General features: G+C 42.8%; 1 protein-coding gene across 3 annotated transcripts in view; it reads right to left on the bottom strand.

The window, feature by feature from the left end:
* BRIP1 (BRCA1 interacting DNA helicase 1) overlaps positions 1-15,345 on the bottom strand; it is a 229,597-nt gene that overhangs the window by 78,377 nt on the left and 135,875 nt on the right. For 2 of the 3 annotated variants that reach the window (XM_079955409.1, XM_079955408.1), the window contains 2 exons: positions 9,394-9,467; positions 4,496-4,595 (listed from right to left, as the gene is read on the bottom strand). In XM_079955409.1, the coding sequence (XP_079811535.1) occupies positions 9,428-9,467 (40 nt within the window). In that variant the 3' untranslated portion in view covers positions 4,496-4,595; positions 9,394-9,427. The remainder of the gene's footprint in view (positions 1-4,495; positions 4,596-9,393; positions 9,468-15,345) is intronic. The other variant, XM_079955411.1, reaches the window with a different exon arrangement.

Genomic DNA, 15,345 nt, shown 5'->3' with positions numbered 1-15,345 from the left:
AAACAAAACCCAGAATGGTTTCAAACTGGAAAACTGGGAATGAAATATTCAGTAAAGTTCACCGAAGAATTGGCAACACTCCTTTCATTTACTAGCAAACTGGGGAGTGGGGAGTTGAGTAATCTGGGGTTGATTCTTTTCCATCAGTCCAGGGGGGAAAGTATATGATGTTCTGTCTCCTAGCCTATGGCAAAGTGGCTGTATTAAAGTTGATGCCAGATTCTGGGTGGCTTTTGGGAAAATTAGACCAAGGGTGCTATGAAAACTGTGGAAATATTGGAGATAGGGTGCACTTTCGCATGCAACTGGCTAGCTCAGAGGCAGCTCATGTAATGGTGACATGGTCAGGCGTGTCAATATGTGTAACAGACTTCAAGGGACTCTCTCCGCATGAACCTAGCCATGTTGGAGGCAGCTTAGCTAGGTCCCATGTAAAATGAGAGCAAAGATGATTACACTGGTTGTTGGTGATGGACCTGATGCAGTAATGGACCTGTTTCAGCCAGTGGGCTGCATTCTCCCATACGCAACCTTAGGAGGGCCACTTGCCAAGGATGGGCAAGGACAGAGGCCAAAGTGGCTGGGGCAATTGATGTGACACTTACCTTTTCCCAGCCACACAAAAGCCAGAGGTTTCTTAACTCCCACCCTTCCATCGGGGCAAGCAAGCAGTATTATCGTAGTTCAAAGACACATCCCAGCCAGGCAAAAACACTTGAGGAGGGTGTGTGGCTAGGCTGGAGAAGAGTGTGGCTTGGGTGATAGGCGTGGTTGGAGAAGAGGCCTGAGGGCCAGATAGAGAGGCCTGGAGGGCTGCATTCAGTCACCGGGCCTGAGGCTTCCCACCTCTGAACTAAAAGGCAGATAAGTCTAATAGATCACACGGCCTCAATACGACACACAGGAGTCCATACTGCCTCCCTCTCCTCTAAGCAACACATTGTGCTTTCTCTTGTCCTCATCTGTCAACTGACTGACTGCTCTGAACACTAATTTTGCGCAGCAATTAGCTCACCACTTCCAAGTTCCCCTCCTCGGTGCCCGAACATGTCTTTGCTTTTCAGCAGACACTGCTCTCTTTTATTGGCTTAAGAGCAACTTAGCGGTGACTCATCTTTGCATGAAAGACAGATGTCATCTCCAGTTTGGTTAAGCATTAACCTTGCTCTTTGGTAGCAGCCAGTGTTCCCTACCCACTCAATGCCTTTCTAACACACACACACAAAATCAAACACATCATTCATTGTGACCTTAGTCAAAGAGGCTGATGAAAGTAAACACCTGCGCTAAGCCGTAGCTGGAGAGGTATTTGATCTCAAGCTTTGCTCTTCATTTGAACTAGGACGCTCTTTGACAAGGCAACCAGCCTCTCCCAGGGTGGTGTATGTGCCTCCCCGACTCCTGTTGTTAGCACTAAAATACTTAAATCTCCTATTGTGAATCCTATCAATAATCACGTTTGGGCTCCTTTTAAAAAATATCTATCTTATCGTGTACTGTCTTTTAGCCTGTGAGCTCATACCTGCTCTAATCCTCTGAAGATGAATGACATACAAGTTCTAATGCCGCCAGATCCTAAGGACACAAGGAAGGGAAAGGAGGGGAGGGCTTTCTTCAAAAAGAAGAGATCAATAGCAGTTCAGAGCCAACGATGTTGTATTTTGTTGGATTAAAAGTGTTTAGCCATGATCTCTTCCAGCAAGACATGAAGTGTTGCATCAATGAAAATATACAGTAGTCACACCAAACAAAACACACCGAAAGGGCAAAGGAAACAATGGGAGGATTACCTTTAAACAACACACTGAAGCATGTACATAAAGGGTTGGCAGCAGCCGGGGGAGGAAACTCAGCAAGTCAGATCCTGTGTGTCTCCGCCCCTCCCCCTCCCCCAAAATACATGTTCAATGTCTCAATATTTAAAAGAGTTTTCTTCGAATTAGTACGATTTCTAAATTGTGGAGTGTTTCTAGATAGCCTCAAAAAGACACAACAAAGCAAGCTATGTGAAATTGTGTGGCCATTTCCCTCCAACCACCAGTCCTTTCTGCAAACGAACGCAGTTGGATTTATTTACATAATGTATATCAAATATCTTGGATATAAACTTACGTTCCCTGAGTGGCTAATGAAGTAGCAAGATACAATAAAAGTAAACATAAAATGAGAAGCCAAAGCAACCTAACATAACAAACTGAAAACAATGGTTTGAACCTGGCTATTCCCCACCCACCTCCCGACTATAGTTTAAACAAAGCCACAATATTGAGTTTGGATCCCATGGGGAAGTGTAGTTAAGTTTTAAAATGATGCTCTTTTTATTGCTGTTTTCATTTGGGTTTCGTTTTTTATTTAATCTTCTGCTCAGGTTAGCTTAGTGCAGATGTAACAGGAAATGATGGTTTCCTGCTATAAGAGCAAACTTTCTGTAAGAGCTGCCTCATCCCAAGTAAGGCCATTGGTCCATCTCGCTTGCTATTGCCTGCACTGATGGCCAGTGGCTCTCCATAGTTTCACACAGGGAGTGTTCCCATCCCTCCCTGGTGATGCCAGCGATTGAATCGGTGACCTTCTGCATTCCAAGGAGATTCCCGGCCCCTGAGCTAGGTCTCTCCATCCCTCCCTTGTCCTGGTGGAGACTGAAAGCTTCCGCTCTTTAGCTTATTTATCTGGACGCAGGCAATCAAGGCAGTTTACAAATAAAAATAGGAATCTGCTTAACAAGCCACCAACAAGTACAAGGGGAATATATGAATTTTAAAATAATAATAATAATAAGACACCCCGTTCCAGCCAAATAGGGTTCATTCTAGAGGTGAGTGAGCATTTTAGAGAGCAACTTTAACCATAGAGAGTAACTATATTAAACTACATTCTCCTCCAAAGCACAGGAGGCAAATTAATATCCAATTCACATCAGACTACCCGGCATAAAACACAGTTAATAGGAATATGTGGTGGAATAAAAAAATAAAATAAAACCGAGGAGCAGACAACTTTGGTATGCTAACAAAATTTTTACAATCTGTAGTATAGTTATTATTTTTATTATACCGTCCTGATGGATTTATTTTCTTCCTTCTCTATAAACCTCTTACATCCAAGATGGATATTAAAGGGGATATGTGAGAAATAAACTAGCCAGAAAATCCTTTTATCAATACTAGACCCCCCGGGCCAAACCCTTGCAGCCATATGGAACGGAAGCACATGCCAATAAGCTAGTGGGAAGAGTTACGCAAAGTACTTCCAAGACGAGTCTGTAAAAGAGTTTCTAGGAGTTACGGGGACACAGCTGAGTGTATGCAGCTCTTGGAGAAGAGAGATTGCTACAGGGCAGCTTTCACTGCCCTGGTAACCACCAGATGCCTTGGACTCCACCTCCCATCATTCCTGACTGTTGGCTATGCTGGCTGGAACTGATGGGCGTCCCAACAGCATTTGGAGGACACCAGATTCCCCACCCCCTGGTTTAGAAGGGGAACCTGCCCTTGAAGCTCAGAAAAGTTTTTGCTGCTAGCTATATGTAGGCTCACTGTGGCATCACAGGTTGTTACATCAGAGCAGCTGAGCCCAATACCAGTCAGAGGGGTGGGTGATATCTTGGGCATTTGGTAAAAAAGGCCCAGTGCAAAATCAAAAAGCCTTTTGTGGGACCACTAGGGAACTGCAAAGCTGACTTAACAGCTCTCTTGGCAAAAAGAAAGACAAGATATGAAGAGATAACAGGCAGAAGAGTGGGAGGAAGACGTGGATGAGGAATCAACCCATTTCCCATCTGGGCCAAGTTTCACCCTTAAGTCCATTCTATTCCATTTCTGTGTTGATCTGAGATTATTTTGAAATATATGTCTTTGAAAAACAAAAGCACTGCACACACTCCCAAAATATGCGTCTTTAAATGTATTTTGATTTTTTTGAGCCAAGAACATCACCAGAAAATTTGGGAAGTTGTAGACAATAAAGTTCAAATCTAAACCTTTATCCCATGTGGTGTTCATCAGGCACGATCATACTGGAATTAGCCAAGAACTAATTCCTCTATTTGAGGAATTGGGGTCTACCATTCTAATGGGCCCTCAGCTAGCATGGCAATTAGCTTCCATATGTAGCAAATATAAGATTGGTGTTAAGGAAGTGCCAGCACACAATCTCATTAGGAAGAATAACAATAATTGGAAGCTGAGTGAGTGAAGGTGTACGAATATCTACACTTCAAAACTTAAATCTGGTTTAATATTCTTTCCCTCTCATCGTACCCCTAACTGTGGGTCTCCAGATGCTACTGGACTACAAAAAAGAAATGGGGGAGAGATTTGGTTCAGTCCACGTTTTAATTAAAACCAGCATCATTGGCACTTCCCAAAACAATATCCAAACCCAAACGCAGCTATGCTTCAAATTTCACACCTTGCTGTATATTGTGATTGTCACGCTCCTGTATAGGCTAGGGTCCCTTATTCAGAAGGTCTAAGGCTCTCATCAAAGTACTCACCGGCACAGGCAGGGTAGTGTGGAAGCAATGCAGTCCAAACAAAGCGCAGGTGGTCAGTCTAGGTCCAAACACGATCCAGAAGCAATTGCCAGGAAACAGCCTAGGAGGGAACACTAGGATCAGGAACAAAGATCTACAGAACAAGTGAATTGTGTTTTACCCCAGCTACTGGAATGCTCAAGAGGGAGACATTATATGCTCTGGCCTCCTGAACCACACAGCTGCAGGTAGTAAGAGAGCTTCAGAGATTGCTTACTTATGAGTAGACCCCTTTCACATGAGCAGACCTAGAACTTCACAGACACATACTATAATGTTGTTTTTTGGTCTGAACCCAAATCTTTTCGTGCCGGTGTTCTTGAGGACTAGGAAGTGGTTCCATGAAATTATTTTATATACGTTTTTATTGTTCTGTGACTTCAAGAATTTCCATAGGAAGTAATTTGTAGATGGAAGAAAATAAATACGAATAAACAAATATAGCTGCATGCATTCAGCGTGAGTGCAAAATTCAAAGTTGATAAGCCACAGTGTTAGGGAAATTGATCCACCTTCTCACCATACGATTCGCAATATACTTGACCAGATTGTTTATGCAGAGAAAACTAAAATGTGTAAAGCTGAAGAAAAAAAAGTTTGTTCCAGTGCAATAGGAGATACTCAATTTAGGGAAATGGCAAAAAACCTTAAGGATTTCACTCAACATGAGATTTATAGGGTGAGAATCATTTAATAATAAAACACCCTAGAGAGAGTTGGGAGCAGCAATTCCCAACTGGGGGTCGAAGCATGAGAATAAGAATTATATTCAGATTTTTCAAAGGCGCACGATTCCTGGAGTTGCAGGGGTAGTGAAAACCAAAAACATTTCTTTCCATTAGGTTTCAGTGATAACATTCTGTGCCATTTTAATAGACTACGTATCTTGAATTACAAGAACGCACATATACATCGGCATATACAATCCCTTAGTGAGAGGGAAAGATCTCAGTTATTCGCAGGGCACTCAATACCATTACATAATAGCCCTTTCCAAACAAGCAAAAGGAGGCAAAGTTTTTAGCTGGGGATTTAGTCACACTTCATCAGGATCGCGTTTACACGGGGCCCAGCCAAATGCAAGTGAAAGTTTTACTGTCAGTTCACTTTGCATGTGCTATTACTAATCCACATGAAGCCTGCTGAGCTAAACCCCCAAGGTGCAATCAGTGTTAAAATGTTGTGAAGAGAGTGTTTAAAGTTGAGGTTAAATGCATTTGCCAAGGTATGGGTTTTGTCCAATGACAAGCTGAAAGTGAAACGGGCAGAGGTTGCGGGGGGCGTGTGTGTTGCTCTAACCAGATATGTGCCATAAACACGGCGGGGTTACAATGCATAGGTTGCCTACGCACCAGATAGGCTGCTGCAGTCATCATTTTGTCAATATGTATGCTTCACAATGGGACGTGGGTGGCGCTGTGAGTTAAACCACAGAGCTTAGGACTTGCTGATCAGAAGGTTGGCGGTTTGAATCCCGGTGACGGGGTGAGCTCCTGTTGCTCAGTCCCTGCTCCTGCCAACCTAGCAGTTCAAAAGCACATCAAAGTGCAAGTAGATAAGTAGATACCGCTCTGGCAGGAAGGTAAACGCCGTTTCCGTGCACTGCTCTGGTTCACCAGAAGTGGCTTAGTCATGCTGGCCACATGACCTGGAAGCTGTACGCTGGCTCCCTCGGCCAGTAAAGCAAGATGAGCGCCGCAACCCCAGAGTCAGCCACGACTGGACCTAATGGTCAGGGGTCCCTTTACCTTTTTATGCTTCACAACTGTCAGCTAGCAGTCCGGCTACTGAGTCATCCAGTAGACAAAACGGACACTGGCAATTTTGGAAGAGAAATCACTCCCATGAGAGGCTTCAAAAGAGGATCATACAAACTCAGGGAGTATCAATGACTGCTGATGTTCTACCTTCTATGTTAGAGACAGTATGCCTCTGAACGCCAGTTTCTCGAAAGCGCAGGAGGAAGGTGGTGAAGGAGCGCCTCCATCCCCATCGTTCATCCTGGACACTGAGGTCCAGCGCCGAGGGCCTTCTGGTGGTTCCCTCCCTGCGAGAAGTGAGGTTACAGGGAACCAGGCAGAGGGCCTTCTCGGTAGTGGCGCCCGCCCTGTGGAACGCCCTCCCATCAGATGTCAAGGAAATAAACAACTATCTGACTTTTAGAAGACATCTGAAAGCAGCCCTGTTTGGGGAAATTTTTAATGTTTGATCTTTTATCATGCTTTTAATATTCTGTTGGGAGCCGCTCAGAGTGGCTGGTAAGATCTTACTAATAATCTCCTTTTAGTGTGCTATTTATTATTCTTATTCTTATGCTCAGGTCCTGCTTGTGGGCTTCATATGGTTATCTATGGCATCTTTTTAACTGCACTGGTTCAGTACTGGCATGTTTGCCGCCTTGGGCTCCTTTGAAGGAAGTTGTGGGATATAAATTTAACAAATAATGCGGTTGGCTGATGTTACAGCAGGATCCTGGGCTAGAGGGGCCACGGGCCACTTAATGGTACTGCAACTCTACCATGGGCTTTGCAAAATCTGCAGCAAAGCACACGGTTTCTGTTTGCAGATAACCTCCCCAGGACTTAAGATCTTCCCCAGAGGCCCTTCTCAGAGTGCTCCCTCCGCTGTTAGCTTACAGGAGTGGTAGCCCCTCCATGGGGTATATTCCCCCTGAGGAAGCTCACCTGGCTGCCCTCTGTACAATCTTTTTGGAGCCACTAAAAAAATATTTCTCCCCTACCCCCTTCAATAGTTTTAACAGTAGAACAAGTTCATTTAGGGTTTTACAATGAACATCCACTTCTCCCTAGCTGGTGTTTTCTTAACGGCCGTTGTATTGGGGTTGCTGATTTTCTTTCTGTGACATGAGGAATTTTCTTTAATTTATATCACAGAGGAGTTGGTCGTTTAACGTTTTTGGGACGCGACTATGCTTGTCAGTTTTTGTATTTGTGATTCTGTTACGTTTTCGTAAGTCGCCTTGTGGCTCCAATGTGAGAGGTGCACAAATCCAATAAAAAGTAATAAATTGAAACACATAACCTCTGCCCCTGTGGGTCCAGAGTGTTGCCGTCCCTCTGAGAGTTCCCACCCCATTCATCCAAAAATGCAATTTCGAAGCAAATGTGGCAAGTTCCAGCTTGAGCAAAACCAACCGACCTAAGGAGTTTGAGGTACCTGAGAAATGTGTGTAATTTATCCAGGGGTTCCAAACAGCAGTAGCTGCAGTAGGCCTACACTGTGAGATTGTTCTGAATAGGTAGAACCAGCTCTAAGACCGAACACTATTATTTACAGCAGGCTTCTTCAACCTCAGCCTCCAGATGTTTTGAGACTACAACTCCCATCATCCCTAGCTAGCAGGACCAGTGGTCAGGGATCATGGGAATTGTAGTCTCAAAACATCTGGAGGGCCGAGGTTGAGGAAGCCTGATTTACAGTATTTATTTTACATATTGTTATCCTGCCTGCCTTTCAATCACTGTCCCCCAAAGTGGAGTGCATCACTTTTTAAAAATGTCATTTCTTTGGCTGATGGATGGGACTATACTGTCCCCCCCCCCCCCAGTCCCAGAGCAACAGACACCTAGAACCTAGCATTGTTTCAGGCAGAGAGGGAAAATACAAGCTCCTGTGTCTGCTCTTTCCCTGGCTGGTGCATGGGGCCCCACTGGGTCTCTCACTTGCCCTGAATTAGTCATGGGAGGAAAGGGGTGCAGACTTCCAATGGTCCCAGGTCCCTTTTGCTGATGGCAGACATCAGCGCATGCAATCCTGGGTGAAATTGTTGAACTGTCCAGGCTTCATAGAGCCAAATTCAAATCCTCATTCAGCCTTGAAGCTTACGGAGTGACCCTGGACTAAGTCACTCTCTTGCTCTCTTCTTCAGAATATAAAACATCCAGGTTTTAAGAGTTTGTTTGCATTTAGAGCTGACTTTATGCAAGCGTGAGTTACATGGCTCAGACATTTAATGTCTATTATTCATTCCTGCAAATGCGGGTGCTCAGGAGAGCAAGTCTGCATGATTAATCTGTGGCTCATGCGAGCTTTGTGCTCTCTTGTCCACACCTGTGCAGGTGGGGTCGGTTTTCTCTCTGAAGATCTACCTTTTCTTCAAGAACAACTTAAACAAGTATCATACTAAAGCTTTCAGGAAAATTTAAGTGCTCTTTAGGTTAGCAGTCTTGATAAATTCCATGCAGTCATCTAGAGAATTTTCACTTGGCAGTCCAGAACTATCAAGGTTATTTCCTTCTGAAAAATGATGTTTTGACTGGATTTGGGAAGCAGGGCGGGGGCAGAGTTTTCACTACGGCAACATGTGGCCGTCAGAACAAGAGAGAGCCATCTGTTTGCAATTGGGCCTGGCTATTGTGGTCTAGTTTGCTGGTAACAGTTTGCATACTAAGCTTAGTAAAGTACACATTTAAAAAAATAAAGGAAATATAATCAGAAAGAGGTAATGTTACTGTAATTTTAATTTACTCTGGAGGAATAAAGGTCAAAATTTCAAATCTATTTCACTATGATGGGTTGACATGGTGTAGTGCCTGAGGCTGCAATCTTTTACACACTTACCTGATGGTTGCAAGCCCCACTGAAATCAATGAGCTTACTTCTGAGCAGAATTGCAGTGTAAGAGGAGAGAGGAGGTAGGGGATTTATGGGTTCAAATCACAGTGAAGCAGCAGAACTATTAACTGAAAAAGACTTTGACATCTCAGAAAGCACCTCTCCCATACATTGAGAGTTAATTATCATTTGAGGTATGACAAAGTATAATACGAATAAAACAAAGTTTGTGATTGGGGAAACAATAAATATATCAAGGGAAGGCCATATCAGCATCAATTTACCTGGCTCACCCTGTAGAACTTTCCAAGGTTTGCTCTATACAGGCTCAGAACAGCCAGGAGGGTCTGCACGGAGACTGCAAAGAAAAAAAATGCTTAATTTAGATGACTTAAATCCCTAGGTGAAGAAGTTGAATGTTCCAGGCTTACAGACCCAGTTCGAATCCTCATTCAGCCATGAAGCTAATTCACTGAGCAAGTCACATTTTCTCTCTTCCACTGTGTGGTTTTAACTAATCTTTATGTTTGTTATATTGCTGAATTACCTGTACAGGCAATCCTCGTTTTGCACAGAGGGCTCCATTCTGGACCCCAACACACGTTGGCAGAGCACACCTGAGCCCACTCTGCCCTTTTACATTATGTCTTTATGATGTTTGGGGTCTATTTCTGGGTTCGGTTTTGATCACATGTCATTCAGACATGCCTAAACCCAGAGTTGCCTGTACAGTGGTACCTCAGGTTACAGACGCTTCAGGTTACAGACGCCGCTAACCCAGAAATATTACCTCGGGTTAAGAACTTTGCTTCAGGATGAGAACAGAAATCATGTGGCGGCGGCGCAACGGCAGTAGGAGGCCCCATTAGCTAAAGTGGTACCTCAGGTTAAGAACAGTTTCAGGTTAAGAACGGACCTCCAGAACGAATTAAGTTCTTAACCCGAGGTAGCACTGTACATTACTTAGAGACAGTCAGAATTAAGTGGTATATAAATGGACAAGCTGACTGACTACTTATTAAGCCGGACAGGAGGAAAGGACTGTATACAATGCCCTGAGCGCCTTGGAATGGGAATTTATTTTTTTATTTATTGGATTTACATACCACCCTTCATCAAAAGATCTTGGGGCAGTTCACGAGGAAAAAACCCCAAGATAAAAGGACAAATAAATATATTACGTGTACTAATAAATATATTAGTAGAGAATTGGCTGTAAAGCTGTCGAGTAATGCCAAACAAATAATTCCTTTGATATTGTCAGCAAGGTTTACAAAAGCAGAGGAGGGGAAACTCAGTTATGGATTTACTACGTGGACTTAGGATGAAAGGAGGCTGCAGATCTTCAGGTGTTGGACTGCAACTCCCAGCATCCCCAACGACTGACCATGCTGGCTGAGGCTGATGGGAGCTATCAGCCAACACCACCTGGAGAGCTGCAGGCTTCCCAACGACTCTTATCTCCAACTCTTCATCTGCACTGTGACCTACCTAGCAGGGCTGTTGTAAGGATCAGTAAGAATGTCATGTGAAACATCTGAAGACTCAGGGAAGCATTCCATTCTATTATTATTATTATTATTATTATTATTATTATTATTATTATTAACAAAATGAAAAGCCACTGAAGTGCAGTTCTGAGAAGGTCAAATTTCCCCCACCAATAAAAGTGGCTCTAACATTAGTTTTTTGTTAAGAAACCTCCAATAACTGTTGAAACTAGGAATGGTTTTAAAAAAGCATTTGCAGGCAACTGCTTAGAAAAAAAACCAAAGCTCTTTTTGCACATGGAATGAACATTATATTGGACTAATCCAACAAGCTCCAATATGAAATCTCCTTTCATGCTAAATAAGCACCTGGGCTGAGAGAATGATTTGGGGAATCCAGCGTTGAAGCATGAGCACCATTAAAAATTATTGGATTAGTTGTTTTTTTAATCTAGCTCATTGTTTCTTTTTCTACATATACAAACTGATCCATTAAAAGATTTTCTAAAAGCCTTTTAAGACAACTAGGGGTGCAAAGAAATCTGGTTCAGTTTGCATTTAAAGTCAAACCTGATAAATTCACACTTTATGAAGCTGTATGCAAAACGAACTACAGCTATATTTTGAAACTCACTTTTCTCTGAATTTTGCAACACTGTTCTCCAAACAAGCAACATATATACAAAAATGCAAATACTAGAGTGAAGTGTGCATAAAATGCATATAAAAGTGAATCTAACATGCAAAATACATTATATTAGGGGGAATCGCTGCAAAAATATATGTATTTGGAGAAATGTTCATCAGGATTTTTTTTTAATGATAGCAATAATCACAAACTGGTGGGGAAATGTGGGGAAATGAACTGACTGGAGAGAATAAGAAACTGATAAATTTGCCCATCCTGAAACACATTGCACTGCCTCATTTTAACACAGTTGAACGGCTTCAGGTAATGTTGCCACAAGATGATCAGATAGAATGCAAAAGAAGGGCAGATAAAGAGTGCAGGTTTTCCCCGCCCTTGGAGTCATCACATAGGCCAGCACATTGATTGTTTGTGTGTTTGTGTGTGTGTGTGTGTGTGTGTGTGTGTGTGTGTATCTATCTCTACACAGAAACAATTAACTAAGAGGAACTTCGCCAGATGCTTGGGAACGTAACTTGCTCTTCAATTATATTTACTCAGCATCGACTCAAAACGAAGTGCACTGTTAGCAAAACAGGAAAACCTTTTAAGATTACTGTCTGATAAGGGCATGCGTAAGCTATGTAGTAAATCTTAACAGCGATGGGGGGAGAGAGAAAAAGGAAGTTATTAAGCCTACTGTGCAAGGAATCACATAGTCACCGTATCATGATGGAAAGTTTCTAAACTAAAACATCTGATCTGTCGGTTTCTTCAGAGACATGGCTGAATGTAAACATACCCAAAGCAGATTTATTAGTCTGTGGATAGTCCTCATTATTTGAAATGCATGTACACGCACACACACCTAATAGCTATCAGAAATACTTCATTTCTAGAAGTAGTGATTTTTGACCTGGAAGACTTTCCCCAAATCCAGATGTGCGGTGGTTGGTGGCAGTTGCTCAGCAGTGAATCAAAGATATTTTGTCTATGCTTAAAACCATTATTTTCTTTTATTGCTGCTTCACATGTGCTCCTGGGCTGTGTGGGTTTAGGTTTAAAAGTTTCAGATCCAACTGAACTTTAGCCATTAGTATACTGCCCAAAACATTAAGAAAAATATTCATGCCAAAGTAGCCATTAGCCAAATGTTTCTTGCCAAGGACAGCAGCTGTGAGTCTACAGTCTCCCTCTATAATGTATAGTACAACTTGCCTGCTTCCTTTTGTCATCGTAAGCCACAGGTCAGTGGTAAAGAACACCTGCTTGGCATGTAGAAGGAACCAGGTTCAATTGCTGGGATCTTGACTTCCGGAGGCGGCGCGAACGGCAATAGCGGTCCTCTTCCTTTCGTGAGGAGGAAGCTCCGTGGAAACTGGGTGGTCCGCTACGGCGAAGCGGAGACCCACATCGGAAACCCACAGGCAGCAAGAGCCTGTGGTCTTGAGACTCGGCGGGCGCCAGAAGCGGCTCCCGAAACGCTGAAGGAACCCCGTAAGGGGCTCCGGAACATGGAGGGGGTAGCGGCACTGTGAGTCGTTTCGCAATCTACGGAGTGAAGCCGCGCTGCTGCTGCCGGTGAGCGCTGACCTCTTTTCCTGGAAACTTTTGATTCGGGAAAGCAACAACCCGTGAGTAAAGAAGGACTTTAAAAAATTTGAGACTAAATTATTGAATTTGGCTGAAAGCGGAGCGACGTAAAACAGGAAGTCCGTCTTCCGCTGTTACTGAACTTCAAAGCAAAGAGCTGGAGGAGTGGAGGCTTAAAAAGAATCTTTAGCCTAACTGATCTGAGCACCCACTGAACTTTTCCTTAAACAAAATACGGACTTTCAGCATTTGATTCTCTGATTTTTATTTGTACTGTGATACCTTTCTTCTATTGGAACTACAACTTGAATGAGAAACCCAGGTGCTGGAGCTGCCTGAGCAACTTGAGCTGTCAGTTCTGCAGATCTGGCTATTGTGTATTAGAACTTGCAACAATCTGAGGGGGTTTGGACTTGTTACTTTGAAACATCAATTGAAGTACCAGTATGCACTGTCTGAAACAATGTGGCTGTTAATACTAACTCTGCTTAAAACCTGCTATTGAAGGTTCTTGGACATTAAATTTGATTTTAGCAAATTTACTAGAATTGGATTCTTCCCTTAAGACACTTCAAGCTCCCCCTAGAGGATTTGGGATTTACAGCAGTGACATCATTTCACTTTCCTTTTCCCCGACCTCCTGTTTGACTGTTTTCCTCTGGGCCGCTGCTTTCTCATGGGAACAACTCAGCTTGACCTTGACTTTTAGATAACTCTGGAATGAGTGGCGCAAGAAGGAGGGGAAGAACTAGACAAGCAACTTTGACAACTTTAACCTCAGTCTCGCAGACACGTAGATCATCTGTACCTACTTTGCCTTCAGAGGAAGAAGCTGCTTCTCTGCCAAGGGCAGGAGAGGGAGAAACTGAACAGTTACAATTGGAAGATATGGCCTCAGGAGCAACTGCTTCTATTCTAGAGAAAATCTATGAAAAATTGGAATCTCTGGACAAGAGAGTGGAATCTCTGGACAAGAAAGCCGATGAACAAACAGCCAAAATTGATCAAAACACAGAATGTCTAAATAGATTAACTGGACAAGTATCACAGAACGCACAGGCAATTGGGCAGTTGACGGAGGCCACAGTAGAAAATCGGAAATTGGCTGAGGACACTAGTCAAAAATTAGAAAATTTAGAACAAGAGGTAAGACCACTCTGCAAACAAGTAGGTGAACATCAGACCTATCTATCTATGATAGAACTGCGGAACCGGGAGAGTAATTTAAGGATAAGGTTGATACCAGAAGTGGAAGAAGGCAACTTAGCTGAGTTTCTGACTAAAGAATTTTCCAAGTTCTGGAATTTAGAGGAAAAGGACTTTAAAATTGTGTCTGCTTTCAGGCTTGGAAGACTTGTAAAGAAAGAAAAGCCCAGAGACTGTTTGATAACATTGAGATCAAAGGAGGAAAGGGATAAGATTTGGGGCTTACACTACGAAAAGTCACTGGACATTTTGGATAGAAGAATTGAAATTTATAAAGATATCCCTAAACAACTGTTGGACCTTAGATCCGCCTACCTTGAATTGGTTAAACTGCTTAGGAGCAATTCAATTATCTTTAGGTGGGAATTTCCCCAAGGACTATCTTTCACCTTCAGAGGGAAGAAGGTTAAAATTAGAACACTGGAAGATAGAGACAAATTTCTGACCACATACAGAGAGGACCTTCAAAAAGGAATTGAACTACCCTTTGGGCCTGGAGCACCGGCGGTACCGGCACCCTTGGAACCTGAAGATTCAGCGAATAAGATACCACCCCTGGAAAAATAACCAGATTATTTCAGGATGTCTCTGCAACTTCTGAGCTGGAATATAAATGGTTGTAACATCCCGGAAAAAAGGAGGAAAATATTTCATATATTAAAAAAAGAACAATTGGACATTATTTGCCTGCAAGAAACACATGTGACTAGGCTCCACAGAAAAGTGTTAATAAACAAAAGATTGGGCCAGGAATTTATATCTTCGGACAGAGTAAAGAAGAGAGGTGTGGTCATATATGCAAAAGAGAGCCTGTCACCCAAATTCCTATTTAAAGACGAACATGGAAGAATTTTGGCAATTGAGATACAACATCAAGGAGAGAAACTTTTGATATTAGGAATCTATGCGCCAAATGAGGGGAAATCGGAATTTTATAAGAAGTTGCGTGAGACCATGCTGGATTATCTGGACTACAACAACATCATTTTGATGGGAGATATGAACGGGGTCGTATCAACCAACATGGATAAGTCACAAAGCCAAAATGTTACAAAAGATGGCAGACTACCAAAGACCTTTTTCGAAATGACAGACAATATGGATTTGATTGATATTTGGAGGACAAAGAACCCCTTGGGAAGAGATGGAACATTTTTCTCTGAAGCCCAACTGACCTGGACAAGAATCGACCAAATATGGATATCTAGAGGTCTGGCACCCAAGGTCAAAAAGGTGGAAATCTGCCCAAAGACCTGCTCCGACCATAATGCAGTAAAGATGGACATGACACTAATACCAACCGGCTCCTTTAGATGGAA

Source organism: Podarcis cretensis (genome assembly GCF_951804945.1).
Source record: "Podarcis cretensis genome assembly, chromosome: 15".
Taxonomy (NCBI): domain Eukaryota; kingdom Metazoa; phylum Chordata; class Lepidosauria; order Squamata; family Lacertidae; genus Podarcis; species Podarcis cretensis.
Note: the sequence above shows the minus strand (reverse complement) of the source record. Positions and strands in the feature narration are given on the sequence as shown.